A 14,843-nucleotide genomic window follows, 5' to 3' on the forward strand; every position below is an offset into this window, starting at 1 on the left:
CATTTATCGAACATCCCAAGCTGAACAACAGCTGTGTTGTTACCTGCAAATGATGCAAGACTATCCCTGGCAAATTTGCTTTAAGCAGCCAGTCGTCCAGATGAACAAGTTACTTACCTTCGGTAACGCTTTTTCTGGTGGATACAGTATCTGCCTGTGGATTCCTCACCTTGTGAATATCCCCTGCGCCAGCAACGTTCGGAAACTTTTGTAGCAGTCCACGCCGATGGGGTCGAAGACGACATCACAGAGACATGGCTACGCTCGTGACTCCGCTGACGTCACCGGCTCCATAAGAAGACCTCGTCGGCGGGATGACGTCAGTTCCGCCCCTTTTTTCCGTGCCTTCGAGGCACTCGGACGGACTGACAGCAATATATATACAGCATACACAGTACACAATATGCAAATCAACACACATAGTGTGGAGAACAAGTAGAAAGGCAAAAGAAACAACACAACGCCTTTGACAGAAACAAATACATTTTAAAAACACCATCATCACTATTGTAGGTATACAAGGGTGGACAACGGGGAGGCGGGTGGGTCAGCGAGGAATCCACAGGCAGATACTGTATCCACCAGAAAAAGCGTTACCGAAGGTAAGTAACTTGTTCTTCTGATGGATACATCTGTCAGTGGATTACTCACCTTGTGAATAGATTCCACAGCAGTCCCCACTCCCGGAGGAGGATGTCCACCCTTCTATACCAGAAAGTCCTGAAGGACGGAACGAGCAAAGTGTCCGTCCCTCCTCACCTCAGTGTCTAAGCAATAATGTTTTGCGAAGGTGTGAAGGGAGGCCCAAGTTGCCGCCCTACAAATGTCCTCCACAGGAACCCCCCCCAGACAAAGCAGAAGTGGAAGACTTTGCTCTAGTGGCATGAGCTCTCAAACCCTCTGGAGGTTCCTTACCAGCCAAAGAGTAGCATATCTTGATGCACAAGACAATGCATCTGGAAAGGGTGCGCTTGTGCACCGCTCGACCTTTCCTGCAGCCAACAAAGCCCACGAAGAGCTGGTCATCAACTCTGAAGTCCTTTGTCCTGTCCAGGTAGAAGCTCACCGCCCTCTTAGGGTCCAAGCGGTGAAGTCTCTCCTCCTCCTTGGAAGGGTGAGGGGGAGGATAGAAGGAAGGAAGGGTAATGGACTGCCCCAGATGGAAGGGAGTAACCACCTTAGGCAAAAACGCAGCCCTGGTCCTGAGTACCATTCTTTCAGCATGAATGTCAAAAACGGGGGTTTTGAACTTAGAGCTTGAAGCTCACTTACCCTCCTTGCCGAGGTAATTGCAATGAGGAATACCATCTTAAAAGACAACAGTCTCAAGGGACACTTGTGTAAGGGCTCGAAAGGAGAACCCATAAGATAAGTCAAGACAAGGTTTAAGTCCCATTGAGGCACAATAAAGGGAGTAGGAGGAAATCTGTTTGTGAGGCCCTTGAGAAATCTAAGCACTATAGGTGATTTGAATAATGAAGGCTGGTCCGGCAAGCAAAGGAAAGCCGCCAAAGCCGATAAGTATCCCTTTACAGTGGACACAGCAAAGCCTTGCTGAGCAAGCGAAAGGGCAAACTGTAGAATATTAGACAGACGAGCCTTCAAAGGATCAATTGACTTCTCTCCACACCAAAGTACAAATTTAGACCACCTATAGGAATATATAGATTTGGTGGAATTAGTCTGGCAGACAAAATTACATCTACCACATCAGGCGGGAGAGAAAAAGAATTCAGGTTGCCCCGTTCAATCTCCAGGCATGAAGGTGTAAGCTCTGGAGGTGGGGGTGTAGAACCTGCCCCTCCGATTGCGAGAGGAGGTCTGCCCTCAGAGGGAGACGGAGCGGAGGGCACGAGGAGAGGTGGAGAAGATCTGTATACCACACCCTTCTTGGCCAATCCGGGGCGATAAATATAACTTGGGCCCGGTCTTGGCGAATCTTCCTCAGAACCCGAGGAATCAAGGGTATGGGAGGAAACGCATAAAGGAGTCCAGAGCTCCAACTCAACTGAAACGCGTCCCCCAATGCTCCCTGCATCGGATACTGGAGACTACAGAATGACGGGCAGTGAGCATTCTCGTAAGTGGCGAACAGGTCCACCCGAGGAGTCCCCCACATCCGAAAGACGTGACAAACCACCTCCGGATGGAGCCTCCACTCGTGGTCGGCGGAGAACTGCCGACTGAGACTGTCTGCACGTATGTTCAGAACCCCGGCCAGATGATTTGCCATCAGACAAATCTGATGGTCCTGAGCCCAGGACCATAGACGCAGAGCCTCTCTCCAGAGACAAAGAGACCCCACTCCTCCCTGTGTGTTGATATACCACATCGCGGTAGTGTTGTCCGTCAGGACTTGAACAGACTGACCGCGAAGGGAAGGGAGGAAGGCCTTGAGTGCTAAACGAATCGCACGCAATTCTAGAAGGTTGATGTGAAGCAACCTTTCCTCTAGAGACCAAAGACCCTTGATCTCCAGATCCCCCAGATGAGCACCCCACCCTAAAGTGGATGCATCTGTAATCACTGTGGCCACCGATGGAGGTAGATGAAAGGGCTTTCCTTGAGACAGATTGCCTTCCACGCTCCACCAAGACAGGTCCGCCGCAGCTTCTCTGGAGATCCTTACAGACTCCCTGAGATCTCCCTTGTGCTGATACCACTGACTGCGGAGGGACCACTGGAGCGCCCTCATGTGCCAGCGTGCATGGTTGACCAACAGAATGCAGGAAGCAAACAGACCGAGCAGGCGAAGGACTTTCAGAACTGGAACGACCGCTCCATTGTCAAACAAAGGAATCATTTCCTGTATGTCGAGAAACCTTTGAGGAGGAGGGAATGCTCGACACACAGTAGTGTCCAGTACCGCACCTATGAACAGGTTGCGCTGAGAGGGCACCAGGTGAGATTTGGGCACGTTTATCGAGAAACCCAATTTGTACAACAGTTGAGTTGTATCCCGCAGATGATGTAGCACCTTCTCTGGCGACACCGCTTTTATCAGCCAGTCGTCCAGATAGGGGAAAACCGAGATCCCCGACCTTCTGAGATGGGCTGCCACCACTGCCATCACCTTCGTGAAGACTCGGGGTGCAGTAGTAAGACCAAACGGAAGGACCGCAAACTGATAGTGTTGCGATCCTACCATAAACCGGAGATACTTCCTGTGCGACTTCAGGATGGGGATGTGGAAATACACATCCTGCAAATCGATCAACACCATCCAGTCCTCCTGATTCAGCGCTTGAAGAACCTGAGCAAGGGTGAGCATCTTGAACTTCTCTTGTTTTAGAAAAAGATTCAAGATTCTGAGGTCCAATATCGGACGCAATCTGCCGTCCTTTTTCGGAATCAGGAAATACCGGGAGTAGCATCCCTGACCCCTCTCCTGCTCTGGAACCACCTCTATCGCACCTTTCTGAAACAACTTCAGGACTTCCTCCTGCAGGAGAAGACGATGGTCCTCCGAGCAAGCCCCTTGACAAGGAGGGTAATTTGGAGGGAATTCCCGAAAGGGAAGGGCGTACCCATTTTCTACAAGATCCAGAACCCAGAGATCTGTAGTCACAGATTCCCAATCTTGTAGAAAATGTGTAAGCCGGCCCTCCACAGGACCAGCATGATCCAGAATGTCAGATCTAGGGCTGCTTTGCGGTGGTGGGAGGGGCAGAGGAGGAGGAAGAAGAGGAGGAGAGTTGACGGCCACATGAGCGACCCCTGATTCTACCTCTATATCCTTTGGACAAAGAGCTTTGCTGTTGTTGCTGCTGTTGTTGGTGGGTCTGTCTGTAAGAGCGAAAAGTCGCCCTTCCGAAGCCTCTATATCTCTTGAAAGATCCCCTTGGCTGGGATTGAAGGCCCAACGATCTAGCCGTAGCTTTGCTCTCCTTAAAGCGTTCGAGAGCAGCATCCGCCTTCTTACCGAACAAACCAGACCCATCAAATGGCAGGTCCAACAAAGTAGACTGCACATCCGGGGAGAACTCAGAGGACTTTAGCCACGCACCCCTCCTGGTGGCAACAGAAGACCCCATGACTCTGGCTACTGAGTCTGCCGTGCCCAGTCCACTTTGAATTACTTGGTGTGCTGCCGCCTGGGCATCAGTCAAAACTTCATTGAAGCCGGCCCTATCCTCCTCCGATAACTTTGGTGCCAATTTTTTCGCTGAGTCCATGAGCGCATGGATATAGCGCCCCAACAGACAAGTTGCGTTCATTGACTTTAGGGCCATTGCTGGCCGATGAAAATAACTTTTTGGCCGACTGGTCTATCTTCTTAGCCTCTCTGTCCCCTGGAACCTGAGGGAAGGCACCCTTGGATTTTCCCGAACAAGCCGCCTGAACCACCAGGCTCTCAGGCGATGGGTGCGATGTTAATAACTCAGGATCCCCTGGGGCCGCCCTATACCTCCTTGCGACCGTCTTAGAGACCGCGGAGCTGAAAAAGGTTTACGCCATACCTCCAATACAGGGTCAATAATGGCCTCATTAAAGGGTAACAAAGGCTCCGAGACTGCAGTAGGCGAATGCAGAACCTCAGTAAGAATATTAGACCTAAATTCCGTGGTTGGTAACTGAAGGTCTAGCAGCTCCGCAGCCTTCCTGATGACCACATGATATGGTGCTGCATCCTTTGAGGGTTCATCTGATGGTGGAGTGATTTCCCACTCAGGAGACAAATCCAGTCCACTAGCCTCCTTAAGCTCCTCAAACACCTCATCAGACTCAACCAGCTCTCCCTCTTCAGCTTCTTCTAAAAGGAACCTCCTTTCATCCACCACTCTCTGAGCTTCTCTTCTAGATCGAATCTGCACCAGCGACGTCGGCGGCGCCGTGTTCGAATCCGACGGCGCCAGCACCGGCGTCGAACGAGGATCCGCAGGAGCAGCCGGCGTCGAACGAGGTCGAGCCGGCGCCGGTGAAGAGGGAAGTGGCGTCGACGTCCTCAGCGCCGGTAGATGCCAAGACGGCGTCGCCGGAAAGAACGGCATGAATGGAGCTTGAGGATAGACCTGCGGCACTCCCAAATTAAAAGCCATTGGACCCATGGGACCCGCAGGTGCACCAGTGGTATACATGGCCCTCGTAAACACCCCAAACATGGCATTTAGATAATGCGAGGGGTCCTGACCTGGTCCAGGGAATGCAGGATACTGGTCAGGTATTACCGGATTCGGGCCTGCCGGTGCCGACGGTGGAATAAACGGCATCGCAGGCTCACCCGGGACTTGAAGATCCTCAACCGGGGCCGGAGACGGAGCCGGAGATGAAGCTGGAGCTGGAGATGGAACCAGCGTCGGGGATTGCACCGGAACCGGAGATGTAGTCGGAGCCGGCGAAGCCACTGGAGAAGAAGGAACTGGAGGTGAAGTCGGGACTGGAGAAGGAGACATGGATTCCCTCCGGCGTCGAGCCGGCGACTTCGACTTCGGAGCCAAACTCTTATCGGAGTGATGATGAGAAGAATTCCTCCTCTTCTTCTCATGCTTCTTGCTTCTCGAAGCATGCCCCGAAGTCGACTTCGACGCCGACCTCGATCTAGACTTCCTTCTTCCTCTCTTTTCTTTCATCATCCGAGCGATGAAAAGCTTCGCCTCCCTTTCTTTTAGAGCTTTGGAGCTCATCTTGCGGCAGCAAGAGCAACCATCCACATCGTGGTCGGATGAGAGACACCAAACACAGTCTTCATATGGATCTGTAATTGACATGTGCTTGCCACATTCCCGACAGGGTTTGAAACCCGACTTCTTTGTCGACATCTTCTCGAAGAGAAACAGATGAAACTCAGAAGAATACACAAAGTATCAGTAAAGCTACTAGCAACGATTTCCGAAATCCGTTGGCGTCGACGGCGCGGAAAAAAGGGAACTGACGTCATCACGCCGACGAGGTCTTCTTATGGAGCCGGTGACGTCAGCGGAGTCGCGAGCGGAGCCGTGTCTCTGTGACGTCGTCTTCGACCCCATCGGCGTGGACTGCTTCAAAAGTTTCTGAACGTTGCTGGCGCAGGGGATATTCACAAGGTGAGGAATCCACTGGCAGATGTATCCATCAGAATGGGAAACACTGGTATCCACGACCTTCTGAGATGTGCTGCCACCACCGCCATTACCTTTGTGAAGACCCGAAATGCAGAAGTAAGGCCGAACGGAAGGACCGCAAAATGGTATTGTAGAGACCCCACGTAAAACGGAGATACTTCCAATGCAAATTCAGAATGGGAATGTGAAAATACGAATCCTGTAAATTGATCAACACCATCCAGTCTTTCTTCTCCAGCGTGAGAAGAACCTGTGCCAAGGTAAACATTTTGAACTTCTCCTGTTTGAGGTAAAAATTAAAAATCCTGAGGTCGGGAGTCGGTTGTAAATGACCATCCTTTTTGGGAATCGAGACACACCGGGAGTAGCACCCCGACTCCTTTCCTGCTCTGGAACTATCTCAATTGCACCCCTTTGTCTCAATTGCACCCCTTTGAAGCAATGATAGTACTTCCTGCTGGAGAAGCAGAAGATGATCTTTTGATCAAAGGCCTTGATGGGGAGGGAAAGGAGGGCGAAACTCCTGGGAGGGTAGGGCATACCCAATTTCTACGATGTTTAAAACCCAAAGGTCTGTAGTGACAGACCTCCAATGAGGTAGAAACTAAGCCACCCATCCTCCCAAGGGACAAGCATGCTCTAAGATGGCGGAGCTAGCGCTGCTTCCCTGCAATAATGGCCAGAGAAGCAAAGAGGGGGAAGAGACTTGTTGCCGGACAGAACCCCGCAGGTGATCTTTGCCTCTTGTCCATTGTGGCTTTACTAAAAACTGGAAGGTTTGGTAGCAGACTTCTCAGCACATTAAACCCACACTGATGCCAATGTGGGATTCAATGTAAATGAAATGCACTCAGGGATGCCCCCTGAAAAACGACCAGCCCTGGTGTCGTTCCTGGATGGCTGCCCGCCATTTGCCACCACCAGACAGGATTCTGGACCCCTGGGTAGAGAGCTTCTGCTCTCTGGGTCTACAAACAAAGCCCATCATGGGCAGAGGTATCATGCCTCCTCCACAGGGATGGGCTGGGTCCACAAAGGGGAAGCTTCAAAGGCCTACCAACTTTGGAAGCTGTCCCTGCCTTTTGCTGCCCCCAGCAACCGTCTCCCACCGGTTCTGAACCCCCTCACTTTGGGCGGGAGAATTGGCGGGAAAATCAAGTTAGGAAGAGAGGTGTGCCCACCTTTGCCAACCCCAACCCTCAGGCGGGGGAGGGGAGGTGAAGCACACAACTCAGTCCCCTCCATCTTAAAGATGAGGGGGCTCAGTCAATTATGGAGAGACTTATGCCCCCTCCCACTGGAGCGTGGCATAATAGGGGGTGTACTCACCCCAAGGAAGGGACTCCTTGGCCCCGACCTACACACCACTTTAATGCCAAAAAATTTAGTATTTAGGGGCAATCCGTAAAACTGCCTTCTAAGATTCGAGGAAGAAAGAAGAAGGACCGAAGAGCCATGCTGACCCAGGAAGAAGAGGACACCTACTGCTTTGGCCCCAGCCCTACCGGCCTGTCCCGCCTTTGACCTGCCAACAGCGAAAAAACCACAGTGTCCAGCAGCCCCCAGAGCCCAGAGGTCTTGTCCTACACTCAGCGTACAGACTAAGTCTCCTGTGAGCACCGGATTTGCTCAACCAAGACTTCAAGACCAGAACCTAGACCCAGTAGGTTCTGCACCCGACCCCTCCCGGCCTGAGTGGTCCAACACCAGGAGGAGGTCTCGCCAGCGATCCTGACCTGGCATCTGGTAATCCACTACCTCCCTTAAGCTTCAAGATGACGCCTGCAGCCTCAACCTGAAGGGTACCTGCGACCTGTGAAACCGATAACCAATTTTTCCAATAGGAACATATATAAGATTTTGGGCCTAAAATGTTCTAAGTGTGGAACTGTTGTTATATATGGGGAAAACAGTGACTACAACTCGAACCAAAAACATGTCTTACTTACCTAGCATTGTGAGATCCTTAGGTGTGGTATCTAGGCATATCACCCCAGAAATTAATGTAATCTGAAAGTCATCAAAAAGTATTCTAAAAGTAATTAATGTGTAATATAACCTGCTTTTTAAAACTATACCAACCTGTAACAACTGAAAATCCTTTCCCAATTGCATGTCTGTGTAAAGGTTTACAATTGACAGTACATCGGTTCTAGAAATAAAATACAAGTATACCTTTTTACTACTTACCCAATTGGTCTGGATTCTGTCTCTGAGTGTGTGCAATCAGTCCTTGAGTGAGAGAAAACAATAAATGCTTAACACACCCTCTGGATAAGCCTAACTGCTTGCCCACACTACCACAAAGAGAGCTGTTGGTACATACCTAATTTAGCCTCTGCTATGCCTCTGGGAACTCGCTAGACTCTGTGCACACTAGCCTTACTTTGGTATAGTATATACCGAGCCAGCTTCCTACAAAGAAACAAAACCCTTTCAACAAAATATAAGATCAGCCTTATTTTACCTCCCGAAGGAATGGTATCCATCACCATGTGTGGGTCTCTCTTCCTCTTCTTTGGCAGTCTTGTCTTGCTAAGCATTTCAAAGTGAGCCTGCATGGATTCATCCATTGCAAGGAAACTGCACTGCAGCAGTCCACTCAGGGTTGTAGCAGCCATTTCTCTCACCTGTGAACAAGACATCAATTACTACATGACTGACTGTATTTCTGGCAAGAGTGATTTTCAGTACTCTACAGCACGATATACTGGCAGGACAACGTTCTACCTTTTGTCTACTATTTGGTGTTAATATTTTTAAAATCAGGGCTGAGGCTAAGTCAGTTACCTACCTGAGGTTATGATCTGTTTGGTGGTACTCTACCTGCAGATTCCTCACCTATAAAACAATCCCAAGCGTCAGACTGGATCTGGAAACTGGAAAAAAGGCAGAGTACTAGGGGTCAACAGAAAGCACCTGCAATTCGTTAACCCTCCTGGCAAACGTTATTACCACAAGGAAGACAGTTTTGATTGTTAGGAGCTGTAGAGCGCAGCTGTGCATCGGCTCAAAAGGTGAACAAACAAGATTTAGGTCCCACTGAGGCATAATGAAGGGTTTAGGAGGAAACATATGTTGTAAACATTTCAGGAAACTATTCACATTAGGTGACTTAAGCGGGGAAGATTGATATGGCAACTGTAGAAAAGCAGAATGGTAGACAGATATCCTTTTACTGTGCCCAGAGCAAAGCCTTGACGGTTGAGGGAAAGAGCGAAAAAGAGAATTTCAGACAAGGGTGCAGACATAGGATCAACTGATTTGGATGTACACCAAGCCACAGACTTGTCCCATCGGCAGGAGTAGATGATTTTAGCAGAAGGATGCCTGCCTGGCAGAGTGACATCACATACTTTAGGCAGGAGATCAAACACCCTCAACTGTTGCCGCTCAATCTCCATGCATAAAGTTGGAGAGTTGACATGTTCAGGTGCAATACCCTTCCCTGTTGCTGCGACAGTAGATCCTTCCGAATGGCCAAACAAACTGGAGGACAGATGCCCACGCTCAGGAATTCGGGATACCATACTCTTCCTACCCCTGTCCGGATACACTAAGATGACTTGGGCACAGTCGTTCTTGACCTTCTTGAAAACTCTGGACAGGATCTAGGAGCCTAGCGCGCAACCAAGATGGCCGCGTAGGTGCGAGGCTCCCGAGGACCTCCGCGACCTCCTGAATTAATCCTGGCGATATCCTGTCCTTGTTGAGGGGACTGTGTCGGGGAACCCGAGCTGAGGCGCCACCCGTTTTTTGGGCTCGAATCGGACCCCGAACACCGGAGGGAGCATCGATCGAAGGTTGCGGCCTTCTCCTCGCCGGCCCCCCGGATTGGAGTAGTGGGGCGATCCGGGGACAAAGTGAATAACAGCGGCGAGCGGGGCTGGGCGACTCGCGTACCCCGCACTTTCGCTTTCGCTTTTGCGCCCTCCTTGCTCTCTAGCGGGGTCGGGCGGCGGAGCGGGGTGCGGTGGTGTGGCCTTGTCCAGGAGCCCGGCTGACCCGCCGGCGGTGGGTTGACCCGCGTTTCTGTGGTCGCCCCCGCCCCCCCCCTGGCACCCGTGACTTGGTATAGCGGCCCGCTCGGGGAGCTTGACACGACGGTGGAAGAGCCAGCATGTCCACCAAACAAGATGGCGACCGGGCGAAGGTGAAGACGACCCGCCGTGGCACGGCGCACCAGGCTAACAGTATGGACCGCTACACGCTCCAGAAGGGTTCTCCGGAGACATCGCGTGCATCCCCGGTGGGCCCGACGGAGGCATCTGCTCATCCGGTGGATCTGACCCTCCGGGACGTCATGGGCGCCATCGCAGAGATGAAGGCCTCGGTGGACCAGCGTTTCGATACCTTAGCGCAGAAAATAGACTCGGTCCTGGTGGATGTGAGCCTTGTGAGGGCAGACTTGTCCAAAACAAACGACCGAGTCGACTCCCTGGCCCACACCACAACGAGCCTCACGACAGACGTGGTGGCCCTCCAGAAGGAGGTGCGCCGGCTTGGACAGGCGACCGCCCTGATGGACCGGCGACTGGAGGATTCCGAGGGTCGGGCCCGGAGAAATAATGTCCGTATTGTGGGGGTGCCGGAGGGACGAGAGGCGGAGGCGGCGGATCTTTTCGTGGAAGACTTGATCCTGACCCATCTCCAGCCCCGGGGGCTAAGTAAGCTTTTTGCGGTGGAGCGTGCTCACCGGGTCCCCGGGGGCAGACCTAAGACTGGTGCCCCGCCGCGGCCTCTCATTGCCCGGATCTTTAATTTTCGGGACAGAGATGCTATCCTCCAGACCTCCAGGCAACAGGGACCGGTCAAGTTTGACAACATGGAGGTACATTTCTACCCAGACTTTACTCCGGCGGTCCAGAAGCAGCGACAGAGCTTTCTTGGTGTTAAACGTCGCCTAAGGGACCTGAATCTCAAGTACTCAATGCTCTTTCCAGCTAAGCTGAGGGTAGAGGTGGATGGTCGCACGCACTTCTTCGACCGGCCCGAGGCGGCTGGGGACTGGCTGGACACTTTGCCTGGAGATCGGGGCCGGGGGGGTGGGGGGGGCGCGGCTGGCGAGGAGGGCCCGCCGGATCAGAATTGAGGGGTGACTGAATAGGCCTTGCTCTGGACGTTGTTCCTTCACCATTTATTGATTGCGTATGTTCCCCTCCTGTGGAGGTCGTGCGGGGTCTGTTGGGGGCTTCCCTCCTCCTCTGGGGGACTAGTTAGTATTTAGCTATGGGGCGACAGGCACACTGCACTTTGGGGGGGCTGTCTGGGCTCATGCAGGGGTGCAGGGAGGGGGGAGTTCTGTTGGGACCGGGGGGTGGGGGGGGTGTGTTGTTTGTTAGCACCGCAAGGCAAACCCGCTACTGTGTTGTTGTTTTTAGGATGCTCGATGGGGGACGACCGATTGTTTCGACGTATGATGGGGGGTAGGGATTTGACTGTGTTGTCATGGAATGTTAACGGCCTGGGGGATAGGATTAAGCGTGGTGTGGTCCTGCAGTACTTAAAACGTATTCCACCGGATGTTGTCTTCCTGCAGGAGACGCACCTTATAGGCAACTCCTTTCATGCAATGAATCGGCGGGGATATCGTTTGGCGGCCCATTCCGGCTTCACCTCGGGCTCGCGGGGGGTGGGTATTATGATTAAGAACTCGCTCCCGTTGGAGATTGATGAGGTGCGCCATGATGAGAGGGGACGCTACACGGTTCTGGTGGGAAGAATGGAGGGTAGAGTGTTTATCTTTATATCAGTGTACGTCCCGCCTGGGTTACAAGTCACCACATTTGCGGACCTGGGGCGCCTCCTTCTGGACCTTCCGAGTGGCCTGCTGGTGGTTGGAGGGGACTTTAATGCGGTAGCCTCTGGGTCTATGGATCGCCATCCCCCTAGGGACCTCCCCCGGGCACAGGCGTGGCTGCCCGGCCTTTTGGACACGCTGGGCCTGGTGGATTGTTGGCGATTAAAGCATCCTGCACTGCGACAGTACACCTTCCACTCGGGTGCCCATGGTAGCCTCTCGCGGCTTGATTACCTCCTTGTCCCGGCGGCCCATGCAGGGAGGGTGGGGGAGGTGCGCCATCTGGCGCGGGGTATCTCAGACCACTCCCCATTGTTGTTGCATTTCGATGTCTTCCCGAGGGGGGATGGCAGGGTGGCCCCAATCAATGCATGGTATTTGCGCGACCCCACCATTCGTGCCGATTTGATTAAATCCCTACAGCGATATTTCGACGAGAATGTGGGGTCGGTCCCCTCGGCCATCTCCCTGTGGGAGGCTTTTAAGGTAGTTCTCAGAGGGGAGGCCCTCTCCTTTATCTCCCATGCCCGGCGGCGCGAGCGGGAGGAGGTGACCCGGGTAGAGGCCGAGATTGCAGAACTGGAGGGTGACCTGGGGAGCGGGGTAACAGACGCCAAGTTGCATGTCCTACACCTAAAGCAGGCGGCCTATCGCGCCCTCGTCACGGAGGCGGCCAGGGGCCTCAGTAGAGAGCAGCAGGGGCGATTGTATGATGTGGGTGATAAGGCTGGCAAATTGATTGCGTGGTTGGATAAGAGGGAGAGAGCGAGCCGCGTGGTGCCTTTGATTGAGAGTGTGGATGGTGCATGTGTCACTGAGCCGGAAGCCATTGTCTCCTGCTTCGCGGATTATTTCCGCGAAGTTTACTCCCCGGTTTCCCCCTGCTCGGAGGAAGATTCCCATGCCCTGCTTCGGGACATCGCTCTGCCCTCCCTTACGGTGGAGGACAGGGATTCGCTGGACGCCCCTCCCACCTCGGACGAAATTGCCTTGGCTATTCGCTCGGTTGCATCCGGCAAGGCCATGGGCCCCAATGGTATTCCCATCGAGCTATACAAGCTACGCCCGGATGTGTTGGCGCCCCACCTGCGCGCGATGTTCCTGGCGGCCCACTCGCGGGGTTCCCTCCCGCCGGACCAGCGCCTGGCCACAATTGTGGTGATCCACAAGGAGGGGAAGCCCCGTGAACGGGTCACATCCTATAGGCCGATTTCGCTCTTGAACGCGGAGCCCAAAATCCTCGCCAAGGTGTTGGCCAACCGGTTGATTGGCGTGGTGGGCGATTTGGTCCACCAAGACCAATCTGGCTTTATACCGCACCGCAACACGGCGCTCAATCTGCGGCGCTTACACGGGGTGCTCGCGCGTGTCCCATTTTTGCGGGAGCCGGCCATCTTGGCGTCCTTGGACGCCACCATGGCGTTTGATACGCTTGAATGGCCATACATCTGGGCGATGCTGGCGAAATTTGGGTTTGGCCCGGGTTTCATTAGCTGGGTCAAACTGCTATACTCTGGCCCATTGGCGCAGGTGGTGGTGAATGGGCGAGTCTCGGCCCCATTCGCGCTGGGGCGGGGCACGCGACAGGGTTGCCCCCTGTCGCCTCTCCTGTTCGCCCTGGCCCTGGAGCCCCTGGCGGAGTGGCTGCGGTGGCACCCTTCTATCCGTGGTCTCCGCTGGACCCCCGAGCATGAGGACCGTGTGTCCCTCTATGCTGACGACATCCTTCTGTATCTCGCCTCCCCGCGGAAATCACTGATCGTCCTGGTTGATGTTTTGCGCTCATTCGGTCGCAACTCAGGCCTGGTCATCGACTGGGCGAAATCCTGTGTCTATGTGCTTTCCGGGGAGGCTCCGGTCCTACCACGGGACTGTCCGATCCAGAATGCCTCCCAAGGTTTTCGGTACCTGGGTATCTATATCACTCTTGACCCGGAGGCCCGCTATGAGCGGAATTTGCTACCCCCCCTCCGGCGCTTGAGGGAGGACGTGGTGCGCTGGCGGCGTTTGCCGCTCTCGCCGCTCGGCCGAGCGGCCTTGTTTAAAATGATGTCCCTGCCGCGCTTCCTCTACGCCCTCCAGAATACTATGGACTTGGTCCCGGCACGCTATTTCCGTGAGGTGGAGGGCCTCCAGCGGCGCCTGTTCTGGGACGGGAGGCCGCGCATTGCTCTGGCTAAATTGACGCTCCCGTGGTACGATGGGGGGGTCGCCCTCCCGGACATTAAACGGTATTACTGGGCCTCCCAACTAGCTGCAATTAATCATGGCCTTTATGGGCCCGCCTTGAACCCGGCTTTTGAGATGGATAAGATGCTCCTGCCCGGTGGCGATTACAATCGAGCGCTCTACACTGGCGCGCCCGACTCCCGTTTGACGGGACCGACGCGTGTCATGGTGCGTGCCTGGCACGCGGCTAATGCAGCTATGGGGTGGAAGGACCGTTTGACCCGGGCGTCACCGCTGTATGCGTCTGAGAGGTTGGGCTCCCTGTGGACGTCGAAGGGCTTCGAGAAGTGGGACACGATCGGAATCAGCACGGTGGGAGATCTCTGGACGAGGGGGGGATTCAAAACTTTTGAGACGCTGCAGGCGGAGTTCCAGCTGCAGGGCAGTGAGTACTTTCGGTACCTACAGGTTCGCCATGCGCTGGGCTCCGTCTTCCCGGATGTCGCATCCATTCCGGAGTCTTCCCCCCTGGAGGACAGAGTCCTAGATGGCCATGTCCCGGACAGCACGATCTCCCTCATATACAAAAAACTGATCAACGATAGATCGTGCCTGCTGACTAGTCTCCGCGAGGCTTGGGTTGCCGACGGGCAGGAGCTGGACGACGAGGATTGGATTTCCGCGGTGGCCTCTCCGAAAGAGGTGGCCATCCCGGCTCGCCTTCGTTTCGTCCAGCTCAAGATCCTTCACCGGGTTTACGTGACGGGGCCAAGGCTTCTGCGTATGGGTTTTGCTGGTGACGGAATGTGTAAGCGTGGCTGTGGTGCGTTGGC

At 53.8% G+C, this 14,843-nt stretch overlaps 1 protein-coding gene across 2 annotated transcripts in view; it reads right to left on the minus strand.

The window, feature by feature from the left end:
* PSME4 (proteasome activator subunit 4) overlaps positions 1–14,843 on the minus strand; it is a 1,714,764-nt gene that overhangs the window by 90,679 nt on the left and 1,609,242 nt on the right. For both annotated transcript variants that reach the window (XM_085612595.1, XM_085612594.1), the window contains one exon: positions 8,509–8,671. In XM_085612595.1, the coding sequence (XP_085468721.1) occupies positions 8,509–8,671 (163 nt within the window). The remainder of the gene's footprint in view (positions 1–8,508; positions 8,672–14,843) is intronic.

The sequence above is a fragment of the Triturus cristatus genome, chromosome 6, assembly GCF_964204655.1.
Source record: "Triturus cristatus chromosome 6, aTriCri1.1, whole genome shotgun sequence".
Classification (NCBI taxonomy): domain Eukaryota; kingdom Metazoa; phylum Chordata; class Amphibia; order Caudata; family Salamandridae; genus Triturus; species Triturus cristatus.